General features: G+C 39.9%; 2 protein-coding genes across 4 annotated transcripts in view; one reads left to right on the top strand and one right to left on the bottom strand.

The window, feature by feature from the left end:
* TAFA4 (TAFA chemokine like family member 4) overlaps positions 1-6,328 on the top strand; it is a 206,107-nt gene extending 199,779 nt beyond the window's left edge. For all 3 annotated transcript variants that reach the window (XM_050781319.1, XM_050781318.1, XM_050781320.1), the window contains exon 6: positions 4,965-6,328. In XM_050781319.1, the coding sequence (XP_050637276.1) occupies positions 4,965-4,976 (12 nt within the window). In that variant the 3' untranslated portion in view covers positions 4,977-6,328. The remainder of the gene's footprint in view (positions 1-4,964) is intronic.
* Positions 1-19,267, bottom strand: part of ARL6IP5 (ADP ribosylation factor like GTPase 6 interacting protein 5) — an 808,776-nt gene that overhangs the window by 376,493 nt on the left and 413,016 nt on the right. The gene's annotated exons all lie outside the window — the stretch shown is intronic.

The following is a 19,267-nucleotide window of genomic DNA, read 5'->3' as shown; positions in this document are numbered from 1 at the left end:
TTCAAAGAACTTCTTTATTTCTGCCTTCATTTTGTTATGTACCCAGTAGTCATTCAGGAGCAGGTTGTTCAGTTTCCATGTAGTTGAGCAGATTTGATTGAGTTTCTTAGTCCTTAGTTTGATTGCACTGTGGTCTGAGAGACAGTTTGTTATAATTTCTGTTCTTGTACATTTGCTGAGGAGTGCTTTACTTCCAATTATGTGGTCAATTTTGGAGTAAGTGCGATGTGGTGCTGAGAAGAATGTATATTCTGTTGATTTGGGGCGGAGAGTTCTATAGATGTCTATTAGGTCTGCTTGCTGCAGAGATGAGTTCAATTCCTGGATATCCTTGTTAACTTTCTGTCTAATGTTGACAGTGGGGTGTTGAAGTCCCCCATTATTATTGTATGGGAGTCTAAGTCTCTTTGTAAGTCTCTAAGGACTTGCTTTATGAATCTGGGTGCTCCTGTATTGGGTGCATATATATTTAGGATAGTTAGCTCTTCCTGTTGAATTGATCCCTTTACCATTATGTAATGGCCTTCTTTGTCTCTTTTGATCTTTGATGGTTTAAAGTCTGTTTTATCAGAGACTAGTATTGCAACCCCTGCTTTTTTTTGTTCTCCATTTGCTTGGTAAATCTTCCTCCATCCCTTTATTTTGAGCCTATGTATGTCTCTGCATGTGAGGTGGATCTCCTGAATACAGCAGACTGATGGGTCTTGACTCTTTATCCAGTTTGCCAGTCTGTGTCTTTTAATTGGAGCATTTAGTCCATTTACATTTAAGGTTAAGATTGTTATTTGTGAACTTGATCCTGCCATTATGATAGTAGCTGGTTATTTTGCTTGTTAGTTGATGCAGTTTCTTCCTAGCCTTGATGGTCTTTACATTTTGGCATGTTTTTGCAATGGATGGTACCGGTTGTTTCTTTCCATGTTTAGTGCTTCCTTCAGGGTCTCTTGTAAGACAGGCCTAGTGGTGACAAAATCTCTAAGCATTTGCTTCTCTGTAAAGGATTTTATTTCTCCTTCACTTATGAAACTTAGTTTGGCTGGATATGAAATTCTGGGTTGAAAATTCTTTTCTTTAAGAATGTTGAATATTGGCCCCCACTCTCTTCTGGCTTGGAGAGTTTCTGCCGAGAGATCTGCTGTTAGTCTTATGGGCTTCCCTTTGTGGGTAACCCGACCTTTCTCTCTGGCTGCCCTTAAGATTTTTTCCTTCATTTCAACTTTGGTGAATCTGGCAATTATGTGTCTTGGAGTTGCTCTTCTCGAGGAGTATCTTTGTGGCGTTCTCTGTATTTCCTGGATTTGAATGTTGGCCTGCCCTACTAGGTTGGGGAAGTTCTCCTGGATGATATCCTGAAGAGTGTTTTCCAACTTGGTTCCATTTTCCCCCTCACTTTCAGGCACCCCAATCAGACGTAGATTTGGTCTTTTTACATAATCCCATACTTCTTGCAGGCTTTGTTCATTTCTTTTTCTTCTTTTTTCTTTTGGTTTCTCTTCTCGTTTCATTTCATTCATTTGATCCTCAATCGCTGATACTCTTTCTTCCAGTTGATCGAGTCGGTTACTGAAGCTTGTGCATTTTTCACGTATTTCTTGTGTCATGGTTTTCATCTCTTTCATTTCGTTTAGGACCTTCTCTGCATTAATTACTCTAGCCATCAATTCTTTCACTTTTTTTCAAGATTTTTAGTTTCTTTGTGCTGGGTACGTAATTCCTCCTTTAGCTCTGAGAAGTTTGATGGACTGAAGCCTTCTTCTCTCATCTCGTCAACGTCATTCTCCGTCCAGCTTTGATCCGTTGCTGGCGAGGAGCTGCGCTCCTTTGCCGGGGGAGAGGTGCTCTTATTTTTTGAATTTCCAGCTTTTCTGCCCTGCTTTTTCCCCATCTTTGTGGTTTTATCTGCCTCTGGTCTTTGATGATGGTGATGTACTGATGGGGTTTTGGTGTAGGTGTCCTTCCTGTTTGATAGTTTTCCTTCTAACAGTCAGGACCCTCAGCTGTGGGTCTGTTGGAGATTGCTTGAGGTCCACTCCAGACCCTGTTTGCCTGGGTGTCAGCTGCAGAGGCTGCAGAAGATAGAATATTGCTGAACAGCGAGTGTACCTGTCTGATTCTTGCTTTGGAGGCTTCCTCTCAGGGGGGGTACTCCACCCTGTGAGGTGTGGGGTGTCAGACTGCCCCTAGTGGGGGATGTCTCCCAGTTAGGCTACTCAGGGGTCAGGGACCCACTTGAGCAGGCAGGCTGTCCCTTCTCAGCTCTCAACCTCCGTGTTGGGAGATCCACTGCTGTCTTCAAAGCTGTCAGAGTCATTTGCGTCTGCAGAGGTTTCTGCTGCGTTTGTTATTGTTTACTGTGCCCTGTCCCCAGAGGTGGAGTCTACAGAGACAGGCAGGTTTCCTTGAGCTGCTGTGAGCTCCACCCAGTTCCAGCTTCCCAGCGGCTTTGTTTACCTACTTAAGCCTCAGCAATGGCGGGTGCCCCTCCCCCAGCCTCGCTGCTGCCTTGCCGGTAGATCAGACTGCTGTGCTAGCAATGAGGGAGGCTCCGTGGGCGTGGGAGCCTCCCGGCCACGTGTGGGATATAATCTCCTGGTGTGCCCGTTAGCTTAAAGTGCAGTATTGGGGTGGGAGTTACCCGATTTTCCAGGTGTTGTGTGTCTCAGTTCCCCTGGCTAGGAAAAGGGATTCCCTTCCCCCTTGTGCTTCCCAGGTGAGGCGATGCCTCGCCCTGCTTCAGCTCTCGCTGGTCGGGCTGCAGCAGCTGACCAGCACCAATCGTCCGGCACTCCCCAGTGAGATGAACCCAGTACCTCAGTTGAAAATGCAGAAATCACCGATCTTCTGTGTCGCTTGCGCTGGGAGTTGGAGACTGGAGCTGTTCCTATTCGGCCATCTTGCTCCGCACCCCCCCCACTTGTCTTTTAATGTCCAGCTCAGATGACTCCTTTACCCTGAAGTTTTGTCTTCCCTGATCTCTATAGTCAGACTTGTAATGCTCAGGGTACCCTGAGGAATGGGAGTAGAGCTAATATTGGCATCTTAGTAGCCCTGTATCCATCAAAATTCAGAAGTAGCAATGAATCTTCCACATGTAATCAGTACAATAATAATTTTAAAGGAAAATAAATCTGAGAGCATTTTATCATCCAACTTCAGTGAAGTTGTCCAAAATGAGCTGGGCATGGGGAATAAGTTGCCTTTGACAATTACATCCTGGATGTACATTGATAGATCCATAAAGAGCTAACATCACAATAGCCACCATTCCCTGAGTACAAACCGTGTGTCAACCACTGGGCTGTGTCATTCAAGTCATGTATTTTATTCACTCTTTACTACAACTGTAGGGGGCAGGTACTATTATCTTTATTTTGCAGATGAAGAAATTAAGGCTAAGAGAGACAATCTACCGCATCACAGAACATGGCCAACTCCATCATTCAGTCACTCAAGCCAAAGATCTTGGAATTGTCCTTGATTCCTCTTTTTCTTACATCTTTGTCCTATTTGTCACAACTCTTTGACAGTTCAGTCTTGCCATGCATTTCTCATCTCTTCCTTGAACCTCAGAAAAAGGCCACAGTCCTTGCATTTACCTCTTCCTCTCTTCCCAGTGAGTCAGGCCTCCCTCACTTCCTTCAACCTTCCTTGACATCCTGTATAGAACAGCCCTCTACCTTCCCTTCACCAGCCTTTCTTTCCTCTATTATACTACCTTACTTTTCTCCATAGCCTATATTATTAATTTTACCTGTTTGTCCAACCTCTTCCTCTGGAATAGAGATCAGTAAACTGTGGCTTACGGGCCAAATCCAGCCCTTGGCCTGCTTTTGTATGGCCCATGAGCTAAGACTGGGTTTTACATTTTTAAGTAGTTGGAAAAAATCAAAAGCAGAATATTTCAGAATGCATGAAGATTATATGAAATTCAGATTTCACCATCTATACATAAAGTCTGGAACAAAGCAATGCCCATTCATTTATTTATTGTCTATGGCTACTTTTGTGAATGAAATAAAGGCAGAGTTAAGAAGTTGCTATAGTGACTGTATGGCCGGCAAAGCTGAAAATATTTACCATATGTAGTCCTTTCCAGTAAGTTTTCCAGCCCCTGCTCTAGAAGGTAAGCTCCATGAGGGCAGGGTTTTGTTTAGTTTGCTGTAGTTACCCAGTACAAACAAAAGGGGAGTAATATTGTTGAATACATAAAGGCCGTATGTCAGTTAATAGCAAGGCTGAGGTTTGCATACATAGCTGATTGGGTCTAAAGCCCAGGTATAGTGACTGTACTATCAAATAATTTGCTTTGAAAAAATATTAATATTTTTGTGGTGTACGCATGTTAAAGTCTTATGCTTTTTTTTTTTTTCCACCTGAACTGGTATATTGGCTAACACATAAAATTTCTTATATGACCAATCAACTATAGAAACTGCTGTTCTATTTTCTTAGATCATAAGCAATGAGCCTGGATGTTTAAAAATGAAAAATACAACCACTACCTTTTTAATGGATAATACAGCAGTTTTATAAAATAACCTATTTTCAACAGTGAAAGTTAACTGCATAAAAAAAAAAAAATAAAGGCAACATTTTTATCTTGACATGCACTGATTTTAATCAACCATTTGAAAAATTTTTAGTGCCATTAACAAAGCATGCTCAGCATGCATGAATTGATGGGCGATGAGTGTACCTAATCAGATGGGATTTTTATAACCTCACAAATACAAAGCCAGACTGCATAATACCCTCTTTTGGAAGTCTTTGTGCATGTATTCTTTATATTTCTTGCTTTTAGGCTGCAAAGCAGAATTTGAACAGTTGATTTGGTGAGGTCAGTTATAGGTAAATGTACAAACTGATAAACTATTCATAGTCAGGACCTTATTGGTCTAGGGGGCAGGAATGGTTATTTTGGTGGGTATGGATTGTTGAATGCTCCTTTATTTGATTTGTTTTAGGTAACGCGGTAGCGAAGAGAGAGGTGTGCTTCAATCCTGGAGGGGCAGCAGGATGCGGAGCACTTTTGCTTGGATTCCCATCCTGGCCCCTTTGCAGAAAATTGTCTAGGATTTCAGCAACTTCATATTTGTATATGAGAGCTGTGAGAGGTGGCATTCACTTAACTGGCCCAGCCCTCTCTGCTTCGTGATTTTTATTTCGTCGAATTATAATCACAAGCCACCACACATTTGACATCCTATCTGGATTCCCAAGGAGCATACCTCCAACATCCGAGAAGAGCAAATCAGAGTCTTCAAAATGGATCACCACTAAGGGCATGTTCATTCTTCACTTTCTTTCTGCCTTTACAAAAGAACTTAGATGTATGTTTCAAAGGGTCCTCATTCTGTTCCTCTTTTGAACTTTTCCTTTTGCCCTTGTATTAAAGTGGTTTTAAAGGGGTCTAAAAAGACTTTGGCAAAACATATTTGCAGATGTAGATTAACTGGTGAAGAAAATTACTGCTAGAGATCAACTGGTTAACTGGTAACGAACATTTATTTTATAATCCTTGAAAAATAGAAGGACATAGTTGGATTATTGTGTGTCATTGTATTTTTACTTTCCATTGTCCAGTTAGCAGAGAGAAAATGAGAGCGTTTTAACTTCAATGTACCATTTTACTGAGTGCTAAGGAAGCATATCAATTCCAATATTTTATAACCAAAGCTCTATCAGAACATATTTATAAAACTTGTTGGAATTTTTATGGCTTTTGTGTAGTCATGTAGGTAAATCATTTAAAATATAAACAAATCTCAATTTAGATCAAGGGTTATTTCTTAGATCAAGTTTATGCCAATTATATGAAAATATTTTAACTTCTAGACAGGAGTCTTTCAGTGCTGAATTTTTAGACTGTAAATGAGTTCTTCTTAACTTGGCTGTTTCCCTATTTCTGTGTTATTTCTTATTTCTTTAAAATCTGAGTCCTGATTGGCTTAATGATTTTGCAACAGACATGTCTCCACATATTCTCAGATGCTGTCCCGTGGAAACGTATGAAACAGATGAAGAATGACTGACCCAGATTTTAAATGTATAAGGTACATACTACTGTAAAAATATGGGATGAATTTTATATATTAAGAAATACCAAAAACATAGTTTGTGCACCAAGTTAATTATCCCTGTCCTTTCACATTTATGGGGGGAAAATAAATCAATACTTTAATGTTGTTTATAGCATAATGGTTATTTGATTTTATTCTTGCAGAAGGAATGGAAAGATTTGTTGGCTAAATTTTTGAATTTGACTAGATGCTTACTACATTTGTTATGATTGTATGGATAAGTAAAAAAATTCATCCTGCTGATGGCATACATGTTTTTGTGATTATTATATGCCTTAAGACTTTGTGTTAACATCCTACCTAGGCTTGCAGATTTTAAACATGAAAAACTCCTCTTAAAAATAACACTTAACTTTGGGGATGTGAACTATATCGCAAAGTTGGCACATACATTTGGGTGGCTTCGTTTCTTCTCCCAAACCTATGTAGCATTAAGCTTAGGTACACTTATGATGTTTTATGCATACTTTGCTCCCTTTAGTATTGAGTTAAAAATATATATATATAAATTTTGTGATACATGAAACAGTGACTTAGTTTTTTAGCCCATGCGTCTGATCTTGTACCCCAAATAAGATTAAGTAACTATGACAGTACTTCACCTTTAGGTACATGTCTGGTGAGTAAACCACTTCCAGGGAATCAGTGGTCCATTTGGGAAAATGGCAGGCCTCAAAGCTGCCATTTCATCCATTGCTGTTTCAAAGTGTACTTTTTACTTCAAAAGTAAGGCCTGAAATGGGGCTTGCTTTGAGAAGCATTTTAATGTTATCATTCCCATTCCTTTCCTGTAGGGAAATAGGTAAGAGAATTTTTGGTATTTTTTACAGAATTTAAAACAAACATACCAGGACAGTTTTGAGGCTGTTGGTCACAGCATGTTAGGACTCTGACTGGCACATGTAGTCTCAACACCTGAGAAACCTTTGCTGCTTGTATCTGTGTGGACACAGCCAAAGTCTCTATAAAGGAACAGTAACTACCTAGATTTTTCTCTCTCTCCCTCATGTCTGGATGTGCTGCTCCAAACCATATACCCCTTTGCCTTCATTTCCACATTGGAAAGGTGAAACTCTGTTTGTTAGTAAGTTACATTTAAGGAGCCTCTACAAGGCTGTTACAGTTATTGGCAAAATTCTCTGTCCCTCTATAAACCTATTTTTCTACTCAATTTGGGAGATATTTATGAGTATTTCCATTTCATAGAGGAGAATTTAAGACCTACAAGATATTAGACCAACCCAAACTCACACAGGGAGTTATTACTGGAAATTATACAATGAGAGTCATGATGAGATACAGAAAATTCTAGATTTTTCTTTGAGAGTACTTCTAAAATACTATTCTGTATTCTAGGTGTCCAGGTGATGGGGTAGCCTTAAATCTGTAGCCAGATTGTTTGCATCCAGCACCTGCAGTCTTTGCCACTATCCCAATGTCAACAGACTGATGAAGAATATCATGTTGCTACCCATTTTTTTAAAATGGGTAAAATAATCATAACTGAATTTCTGCTTGCATTTAAAAGAATATTTGTATTTTAAAGAATTTCTTTAAAGGAAACCTGGCCAGGAACAATATTAAAAATATTGAACTGCTCTGTAGTTCGTCTTGGACTATAAGCTGACTGTAAGTTACATATACCACTGTGCTCATTGGCAGATCACTTGCCCCTCTCCTCATGCCAGAGGCTACCTGATAGTGTAACTGAGCAGTCGAGCTTGAAAATGCACTTTTAAACTTTTTTTCCCTCCTTTCTTCCAAGTCTCAAGATGTAACCTCAAAACAACTGTAGAAACTTTTCCTTAGTCTTAAAATAGAGCCTCAAACATACTTTGAAACTCCATTCCCTTCCTTTTACACTATGTACTCCTTTCCCCCATGCACATTTATCTAACTGTATGCTTTTATCTAATTATATGCTTACTTAGAAGTTCCAGGGGCTAATGTTGAGACAGACCGAGAATGGAGACCAAGAATGGAGACCCAGCTGCAAAATTCCAGAAATTACCTCAAGGTGGTTAGTCCACACCCCAGCCATTTTAAGATGACAGCCGTCCGTGTTCCTGGTAGACAATAGTTCGAGATAGCCACCAGAAGAAGACATGTGGACCTTGTATTCAGCACCATTCCCCCATGCCTCCCATTCCAAGTTCCCTCTTTAATCCCTTCTCCCCAGCCGAAAGTTTGAAGTGGTTCTGGAAAGGGTGAGCTGGCTGTTTCCCCACAGCTAGCTCTGGAAATAGAATCATTTTCCTTTCACTACACTTCATCCTTGTTATTGGTTTTATAAGTGGTGAACAGCTAAGCCTGCACTTGATTACAAGAGCAGATACAATCTAGCATATGTTATGTGGATTTCCAAGGTTGCTTAAACAAGCCCATGTAGCAACATTGAACAGCCTATGTTCTCTCACATCAACACTACTGGATGCAGAGAAGCTGCCCCTTTTATGGGTCTATATATACTCCTTCATCCACCACCATCTCTACTTGGCCAGCTTCTTTCATTTGAAGTTTTGCAAGAACTTGTTGGTGTGTATACAAGGTTGAGCATCGACTCCTGAAAGTGGCAATGGAAACACCATACCAAAAATGCCTATTTCACAGATAAACTGGAAAATGCTTCCACACAAAATTCTTCGTGCACTATTAGGGACCCACTGACCAAGGATAAATCCAGTGCTAGTCTGTTGACTAACTTTGCCATTTAGTGAAGCAGTCTAGCCTGAACAAACTGGCGTAGTACCTGCATATAACCTACGCACATCCTCCCATAAACTTTAAGTCATCCCTAGGTTCCTTATAATACTAATACAACGCACATCCTATATAAATAGTCGTCATACTGTATTTTGGGAATAATGACAGGAAAAAAGGTTTGTACGTGTTCAGTATAGACACAACCAACCTTTTTTCCCCCCAAGTATTTTTGATCCACAGTTGGTTAAATTTACAAATGCCCATGGGACTGTAATCAGCTCTTAATAAAGTTGTGTATCATTTATGAATAACTTGTAGTCCAACTAGTCATTTCATGCCAAAAGAAAAACCAAAAAGCCTTGCCTGAAAACTGGGGCTTAAGGTTTAAGTGCATGCTGCTGATAGAAAATTGTGAACAGGTAAGACTAGATCTTTTCATGTTTTTTCCTTGTTTCCAAGTCAGTGAGAAATTTGAGAAAGTAAAGAAAGGACAAACTCAAACACTCAAGAAGCATTGCTTCCTGTTGCCCTTAGCTGTCAATTTGGCAGAATGTTGAAAACCCATGTGCTTTCTTCATGGACAAGTAAGTGCCTTGGCCTGTAATACCTATCTGGTGGACATCAGAGCACCACTGGAAAGACAGATGCAGAACACGGGTTATCCCAATTTAATCTGAAACATGAGATGACAGATGACACACACATACACACACACACACACACACTCTTTCAGGTTCATCTTGTAAAAAAACTCAAGCCCCATTCAGCAGCCATATTAAGGGAAACGATCATTTCAAATTACAAAGTAATCTTGTAAACAGAAACTTAGAACAAAAGAGCCCAGTAAATAATTGATGAACAGTTACTGAAGCATGTTGGGCGTCTTTGTAGTATTGATTTTTGGCTATGAAGAAAGCAGGGTTCTGCAAGCTCATACTTTTGTCTCTCCTATTTTGTACTATCAATATGCATAGCCCACTTACATGTTAGGAATGTAAAATGATGCATCTTTTATGTTGTTCATTTGGGCCCTTGCTCTCTGTGGATGAGGTCTCTGACTCATTCCTTAATTATCAGCTTTGATTCTTTTAACGAGAAGTTATCAAAATAGTTCAGGACACTGAATTATTAATTGAATAACTGTAATTAATGATCAAGAGATGGAAGCAAGCAAATAAACTTTGGTCTTCTACTTCCAAGTCTGAAATACTATTCTCAGTTCAGTTGGGTCTCTGAACTTCTCTGCCTTCTCTTTCAATTGCATCTTCACTATTGCTTTGTTACATGTATTAAGTTCAGTGCTCAGTGTTTTATAGGCCATTCATAGCATGGAAAATAAAATCATGCCCTTGCTATTTTATTGCAATAACTGAAAAGAAAACATGAAAAATAATCCATAGTTTCTCTCATACACACAAGTCAATAGAGTGGAATGCTTAAGTCAGCTCAGCGGGGGCATGCGTTGAAATAGGAATCAGGACAATACTTTGGAATATTTAAATATGTATGAGTGCTATATATCTGACAGAGGACTGAAACTGATTGAGTGCCACAGCAAAGAAACTAAGGTAAAACCACTAGGTTTCAGCTTGAGAAAAAGTTAGCGACAACTCTTGAAACTGTCAAAGTCAGAAAAACTGGTATTTCATGCTTCCATAAGCTATTTCAATCACTGTCTTTCCTGATTCACTACTAGAGCACAGACAAGGAGTAGGAATCGAGGAGGGAATCTGTGAAAGATGCTGTGTCTGACATTCCCAAGGGAAATGGATATTGCCTGTGGAAAGTCAGTGCAGATGGCTCTGATTTGGCCACGTATGCATTTGGCTTAGGTCAGAGTGAGTGAAGTAGTGAGGGATTTGCATGGGTTTTTGGAGGGCTCTTATTTTACAAAAAAGATTAGGAAAAACTAATCTTAAAGACCTTTCTCATGTGTTACTCCATTCCTCTTCTTTAAAAAGAGCTATGTTGGTTTTTCTCTTCCCTCCTGACATCTCAAACACAAAAAGGAGAAAGAAGAGAGTAGGGAACTATTCAGGTTCAGAATAGGGCTTGGAAGGAAGATCTGCCCAATAGCTAATTTGTAAAAATTGATAGATTTGACTACAGAAAAAACAAAACTTTGTACATGGCACAACCACATAAACCAAACTAAACTCAAACTGGCAATAGTATTAACAGCCTATATAGCAGACAAAACTGATATTCATATGTGGAAAGTTTTTACAGATCAGTAAGCAAAAGATGAACATTTCAATAGAAAAGTGAACATAAGAGGGGTCGAGATGGCTGATTAGAAGCAACTGCAATCTACGGCTCTCACAAAATGGTGAGTGAATTCTGCACCTGAGGTATCTAGGTTCTCACATTGGGACTGACTAGGAGGATGGCTCAACCCAGGGAGAGTGAGGAAAAGCAGGGTGGGGTGATGGTCCACCCATGAGTGGCAAAGAGCCAGGGGAACCCCCACCCCCAGCCAAAGGAGGTGGTTAATAACTGCATGACCCTTCCTGGGAAACCATGCTTTTCCTATGGATCTTTGCAACCAGTGGATCAGGAGATCCTTTCATGAGCCCATATCACCAGGGCCTTGGGTCCAAAGCACAGAGCTGTGCAGAGTCTTGGTGGAGTGGCTGCCTACCCACTCACTGGGTCATTTAGGGAAACCTGGGAGTTTTGCATACTCCAATCCCAGGAATTCCAGCAAGGCACGAGATTCTGTGCATTTGCCTAGGAAAGGCGCTGAATCCAGGGAGCCAAGCAGCCTCATTCTGTGGGCCCCACGCCCATAGCACCTCGTAAGACTCTCTGGCTTGGAATTCCAGCTGGCCAGCAGCGGCAGACTGGGAACGGCCTGAGATGGATGGAGTTCCCAGGGGGAGGGGCAGCTGCAGTATCTGCTGTTCCAGTTGGCTGCTGTAGCCTACCAGTATTGGGGACCAGGAGGAATTCCCCACAACACAGCACAGCTACTGTGTCTGGTCATGGCCAGTCTGCTTCTTTAAGTGGGACACCAATCCATCTCTCCTTACTGGGAGGGGCATCCCTGTGGGAATTTCAACAACTGCAGCCAGGGTTCTAGGGACAGAACTCTCATCATTCCCTGGTGCTGCCACTCCCAGTGGAGAGGGGCAGCCGCTATGTCTGTGGTTAGCAGACTTAATCTTTCTAGGCTCCTATCTCTGAGGAGGCCGGGTGGTCAGTGCAATGCACCTGCTCTGCCAAGGAGTAGCCAGACTGCTTCTTTAAGTGAGTCTCTGATCCCATTTCTCCTATCTGGGTGAGACATCCCAACAGGGGTCTCCACACACCTCCTACAGGAATGTTCTGGCTGGCATCAGGTTGGTGCCCCCCTAGGATGGTGCTCCCAAAGGAAGGAACAGGCTACCATCTTTGCTGTTCCACAGCCTTCACTGGTCATACCTCCAGGTATGGGAGGGACCAAGGCAACGATGGTCTGGAGTGAACCCCCAGCAAGCTGCAGCAACCCTACAGAAGAGTGGCTTGACTGTTAAACAAACAAACAAATAGAAAATAACAACATTAACAAAAAAGACCCCACAAAACCCCATTTGAAATTCAGCAGCCTCAAAGATCGAAGGTAGATAAGCCCATAAAGATGAGAAAGAATGCAAAAATACTGAAAACTCGAAAAGCCAGAGTGCCTCTTCTCCAAATGACTGCAACATTTCTCCAGCAAGGGCATTGAAGTGGGCTGAGGCTGCTGAAATGGATGAATTGACAGATGTAGGCTTAAGGAGGTAGGTAATAATGAACTTCACTGAGCTAAAGGAGCATGTTCTAGCCCAATGCAAAGAAGCTAAGAATCATGATAAAACATTACAGGAGCCGATAATCAGAATAGCCAGTTTAGAGAGAAGCATAAGTGACCAGATGGAGCTGAAAAACACAATATGAGAACTTCACAATGCAACCACAACTATTAACAGCTGAATAGACCAAGTGGAGGGAAGAATCTCAGAGCCTGAAGACTATCTTTGTGGAATAAGACAGGCAGACAAGAATAGAGAAAAAAGAATGAAAAGGAATTAACAAAACCTCAAAGAAATACGGGATTATGTAAAAAGACTGAACCTACGACTGATTGGGGTACCTGAAAGAGATGGGGAGAATGGGGCTAAGTTGGAAAACATACTTCAGTATATCATCCGAGAGAACTTCCCCAACCTAGCAAGATAGGCCAACATTCAAATTCAGGAAATCCAGAGAACCCCAGTGAGATACTCAATGAGAAGATCAATCCCAAGACACATAATCATCAGATTCTCAACGTCAAAATGATGGAAAAAAATGTTAAGGGCAGCCAGAGAGAAAGGTCAGATCAACTACAAAGGGAAACCCACCAGACTAATGGTGGACCTCCCAGCAGAAGCCCTGCAAGTCAGATGAGATTAGGGGTCAATATTCAACATTCTTAAAGAAAAGGATTTCCAACCTAGAATTTAATATCCAGCCAAACTAAACTTCATAAGCGAAGGAGAAGATCCTTTTCAGACAAGCAAATCCTAAGGGAATATGTTACCAGAAGGCCTGTCTTGCAAGAGCTCCTGAAGGAAGCACTAAATATGGAAAGAAAAAACCATTACCAGCCACTAAAAAAGCACACTGAAGTACACAGACCAGTGACACTATGAAGCAACCACATAAACAAGCCTGCAAAATAACCAGCCAGCATCATGATGACAGGATCAAATTCACACATAACAATATGAGCCTTAAATATAAATGGGCTAATGCCCCAATTAAAAGACACAAAATGGCAAGCTGGATAATGTCAAGCCCCATTGGTATGCTGTCTTCAAGAGACTCATCTCACGTGCAGACACACATAGACCCAAAACAAAGGGATGGAGGAAAATTCACCAAGCAAATGGAAAACAGAAAAAAGCAGGAGTTACAATTCTAGTTTCTAATAAAACAGACTTTAAACCAACAAAAATCAAAAAAGACAAGAAAGGGCATTATATAGGGTTTAACTCAATAAGAGCAGCTAACTATGCTAAACACATATGCACCCAATACAGGAGCACCCAGATTCATAAAACAAGTTCTTAGAGACCTTTAAAGAGACTTAGACTCCCACAAAATAATAGTGGGAGACTTTGACACCCACTGACAATGTTAGACAGATCGAGAAAGAAAATGAACAGATATTCAGTAGCTGAACTCAGCTCTGGATAAAGCAGACTTGAGAGATATCTACAGAACTCTCCACCCCCAGACAACAGAATATACATTCTTCTCATCACATGGCACTTACTCTAAAATTGATCACATAATCGTAAGTAAAACACTCCTCAGCAAATGCAGAAGAATTGAAATCATAACAAACAGTCTCTCAGACCACATAGCACAATCAACTTAAAACCCAAGATTAAGAAACTTACTCAAAACCACACAACTACATGGAAATTCAACAATCTGCTCCTGAATAACTCCTGGGTAAATAATAAAATTAAGGCAGAAATCCAGAAGTTATTTGAAGCCAATGAGAACAAAGAGACAATGTACCAGTCTTTTTGGGATGCAGCTAAAGCAGTGTTAAGAGTGAAATTTACAGCACTAAATACACACATCAAAAAGCTAGGAATATCTTAAATTGACACCCTAACATCACAACTAAAAGAATGGGCGAACCAAGAGCAAACAAACTCCAGAGCTAGCAGAAGACGAGAAATAACCAAGATCAGAGTGGAACTGAAGGAGATAGGGACAAAAAAACCCTTCAAAAGAGAAAAATCAATGAATCCACGAGCTGGTTTTTTTAAAAAATAAAATAGACTGCTAGCTAGATTAATAAAAAAGAAAAGAAGGAAGAATCAAAGTGACTCAATCAGAAACAAGGAGGATATCACTGTTGACCCCACAGAAATACAAACAACCATCAGAGAATACTATAAACACCTCTATGCACATAAACTAAAAATTCTAGAAGAAATGCATAAATTCCTGGACACCTACACCCTCTCAAGACTGAACCAGAAAGAAATAGAATCCCTAAATAGACCAATAAAATGTTCTGAAATTGAGGCAGTAATAAATAGCCTACCAATCAAAAAACAGCCCAGGACCAGACAGATTTACAGCTGAATTCTACCAGAGGTACAAAGAGCTGGTACCATTCCTCCTGAAACTATTCCAAAAAATTGAAAAGGAGGGACCCCTCTCTAACTCATTTTATGAGGCCAGCATTATCCTGAGACCAAAACCTGGCAGATACAGCAATAAAAAAAAACACTTCAGGCCAGTATCCCTGATGAATATCAATGCAAAAATCCTCAATAAAATTTTGCAAACCAAATCTAGCAGTCCACCAAAAAGCTTATCCACCGCAATCAAGTTGGCTTCATCCCTGGGATGCAAAGTTGATTCAACATATGCAAATCAATAAATGTGATTCATCATATAAACAGAACTAGGGCAAAAATGACATAGTTATCTCAATAGATGCAGAAAAGGCCTTTGATAAAATTGAACATCCCTGTATGTTAAAAACTCTCAATAAACTAGGTATTGAGGGAACATACCTCAAAATAATAAACCCATATATGACAAACCCATGGCCGATATCATACTGAATGGACAAACCTGGAGGCATTTCCCTTGAGAACCAACACAAGACAAGGATGCCCTCTCTCACCACTCCTATTCAACATAGTATTGGAAGTTCTTGCCAGGGCAATCAGGAAAGAGAAAGAAATAATGGATATTCAAATAGGAAGAGAGAAAGTCAAAATGCCTCTGTTTGCAGATGACATGGTCCTCTATCTAGAAAACCCCATTATCTCAGCCCAAAGATTCTTAAACTGATAAGCAACTTCAGCAAAGTCTTGGTATACAAAATCAATGTGCAAAAAATTGCTAGCCTTCTTATACACCACCAACAGGCAAGCAGAATGCCAAATTGTGAATGAACTCACATTCACAATTGCCACAAAAAGAATAAAATACCTAGGAATACAACTAACAAGGGAAGTGAAGGACCTCTTCAAGGAGAACTACAAACCACTCTCAAAGAAATCAGAGAGAACACAAACAAAAGGAAAAACATTCCGTGCTCATGGATAGGAAGAATCAATATTGTGAAAATGGTCATATTGTCCAAAGTAAATTAAAGATTCAATGCTATTCCCATTAAACTACCATTGACATTTTTTCACAGAATTAGAAGAAACGATTTTAAAATCCTAAGGAAAAACAAAAAGCTGGAGGCATCCTGCTACCCAATTTCAAACTATATTACAAGGCTACAGTAACCAAAACAGCATGGTACTGGTACAAAAAAAGACACATAGACCAATGGAACAGAATAGATAACTCAGAAATAAGACTGCACACCTACAACAATCTCATCTTTGACAAACCTGACAAAAACATGCAATGGGAAAATAATTCTCTATTTAACAAATGGTGCTGGGAGAACTGACTAGCCATATGCAGAAAATTGAAAGTGGACCCCTTCCTCACACCTTATGCAAAAGTTGACTCAAGATGAATTAAAGATTTAAGTGTAAAACCCCAAACTATAAAACCATAGAAGAAAATCTAGGCAATAACATTCAGGACATAGGTACAGCCAAAGATTTCATGATGAAAACACAAAAGGCAATAGCAACAAATGAAAAAATTGACAAATGGGATCTAATTAAACTAAAGAGTTTTGCACGGCAAAAGAAACTATAGAGTTAACAATGACCTACAGAATGAGAAAAAATTTTGCAACCTATTCATCTGAAAAATGTCTAATGTCCCAAGTCTACAAGAAACTTGAAAAAACCACCTCATTAAAAAGGGGGCAAAAGACATGAACAGACACTTCTCAATAGAAGACTTCATGTAGTCAACAAACATATGGGAAAAAAGCTCAATATCACTGATCATTAGAGAAATGGAAATCAAAACCACAATGAGATACCATCTCACACCATTCAGCATGGCGATTATTAAAAAGTCAAGAAACAACAGATGCTGATTAGATTGTAGAGAAAAAGTAACACTTTTACACTGTTGGTGGGAGTGTAAATTAGTTCAATCATTGTGAAAGACAGTGTGGCAATTCCTCAAAGACCTAGAGGCAGAAATGCCATTTGACCCAGCAATCCTATTACTGGTTACATACCCAAAGGAATATAAATCATTCTATTATAAAGATACACACATGTATATGTTCATTGCAGCACTATTCACAATAGCAAATACATGAAATCAACCCAAATGCTTATCAATGACAGACTGGATAAATAAAATGTGGTACATATACATCATGGAATACTATGCAGCCATAAAAAAGAATGAGATCATATCCTTTGCAGGGTCATGGATGGAGCTGGAAGGTCTTATCCTCAGGAAACAAACACAGGAACAGAAAACCAAATACTGCATGTTCTCATGTATAAGTGGTAGCTGAACCATGAGAACACATGGACACATGGACACATGGATGGGGGAACAACACACACTGGGGCCTGTTGGGGGTGGGGCAGTGGGAAAGAGTGCATTATGAAGAATAGTTAATGGATGCTGGGCTTAATACCTAGGTGATTGGTTGATCTGTGCAGCAAACCACCATGGCACATGCTTACATATGTAACAAACCTGCACATCCTGCCCACGTATTCCAGAACTTAAAAGTTGAAGAAAGAAGAGTGAACAAATGGTATTAAGAATTCACAAAAGAAATAGAAAAAGGCTAGAGGTTTGTAGTTCTTGATGAGTAATCCAGACTGAACAGTCTTTCATGTATCAGCTTGGCCAATATTAAACAGAAAGATAATATCTAACAAGAATTACAGGGGTACAGTGTTACATCACACATAATATGTATCAAGAGCTGTAACAGTGTATTACCTCTTGACTTCAAGATTTCTACCTGCAAGAATTTATCTCAAGGAGTTAAGAGGCCAAGTGGTATGTGCGAGAATATGAATCACAGTCTTGTTCATAAGACCAAAAAATCAGAAATCCTTAATAGCCATCCCAAAGGAATTGGTTGTACTTCCAGTTCTAGGCAAAGTGAATTCTATTTTACTCCTTCTGCTTATCACAACCAAGGTGCCTGGACTAAATACATAAGTTACCCAGCAGAGGACTCTAAAATGTGGAGGAAAAGCATACCGCCTTGGGTTGTTGGAACTGAATGAGGCCCTGGGTTTTGTTTTCTTTTCTCTTTTTCTCTCATCTTCTGTATATCTCAGATTGGGCACTAGAGAAACCTGAAACTCATCAGTATCAATAGATGCAGACAAAAAAATATCCTCAAGAAAAGCCTGTTTTCTCTTGCCCAAAGAACTGGGAAAAGTGCAACATAATAGTCCAGAAGCCTTTAATGAACATCTATCTGTTCTCGAGGTAAACACCATGAAAAAAAATCTACACCTACCCTCTGCCACAACAGGTGTTGCAGCAGTAGAGTTTGTGGGTGGAACCCTTTCTTTCTTCCATCTCCTTGCTCTGCATGTGAGGCTGTATCCTTCCTACATAGAGCCTGTAGGTCAACTCTGACTTCCACCTTCCTGTTACTCACCTCCCATGACACCACAGATATGAGGAAGCAGCCTTGCTCTCTGGAGCTAGTGGGCAGAATTGTAAATCCATCTCCTCTGCAGGAAGAAGATGACTCCCCGTGCCCAGCTGTGTCAGTGCATAAAACCCTGTCTTCTGTTCCCCGCAGTAATGAGTGCCCCTGCCTTCCCTACTCTAGCCATTGCTAAAGAGATGATAGAGTATACTCTTGTCATCTAGGTTGGTACACAAGTGCGGCCAACCAGAACAGCAGAACTGCAGACTTGTAGATTGACATTTGAATCATGACCCATAAAAGTGAGCTGGACATGCAGTTTGAACTTACATGGTTGACTAGCTGCCAAAATAGCTTTACATAGGAATCAGTCTGACAACATAATATTCCAAATATCTAGAATACAGCCCAAAATTACTCATTGTATTAAGAAATAGGAAAATCCCAAATCATATACAAATGTGATCGACAGATGCCAGAGCTGAGATGACACAGATGTTGGGGTGTTTAGATAAAAATTTTAAAATAGCTATCATAAAAATGCTCCAGGAAGCAATTACAAATGCTCTTGAAACAAATGTAAAAATAGACCAACTGAGCAATAAAATAAAAATACAAAGAACCAAATGAAATTTTTGAAATGAAAAATACAATAAATAAAAACAAAATTAAAAACCTCACTGGATGGGTTTGATAGCAGAAGTGAGATGAAATAGGAAGGAATCCGTGAACTTGAAGATAGATCAATAGAAAACATCCAGTCTGAACAATTGAGAAAAAAAAAAAATAGATGGACATGAACTGAGCCTCTGGGACTTGTGAGACGATAACAAAAGATCTAACATTAATGTCCTTTGAGTTTCACAAGGAGAAGAAATAGAATATGAACCTGAAAAACAAATGGCCCAAAACTTCCTAAATTTAGCAACAAGACATAAATCTACCA

The sequence above is a fragment of the Macaca thibetana genome, chromosome 2 (assembly GCF_024542745.1).
Source record: "Macaca thibetana thibetana isolate TM-01 chromosome 2, ASM2454274v1, whole genome shotgun sequence".
Classification (NCBI taxonomy): domain Eukaryota; kingdom Metazoa; phylum Chordata; class Mammalia; order Primates; family Cercopithecidae; genus Macaca; species Macaca thibetana.
The sequence above is the reverse complement of the archived record's forward strand: the minus strand, read 5'-3'. Positions and strand labels throughout refer to the sequence as shown.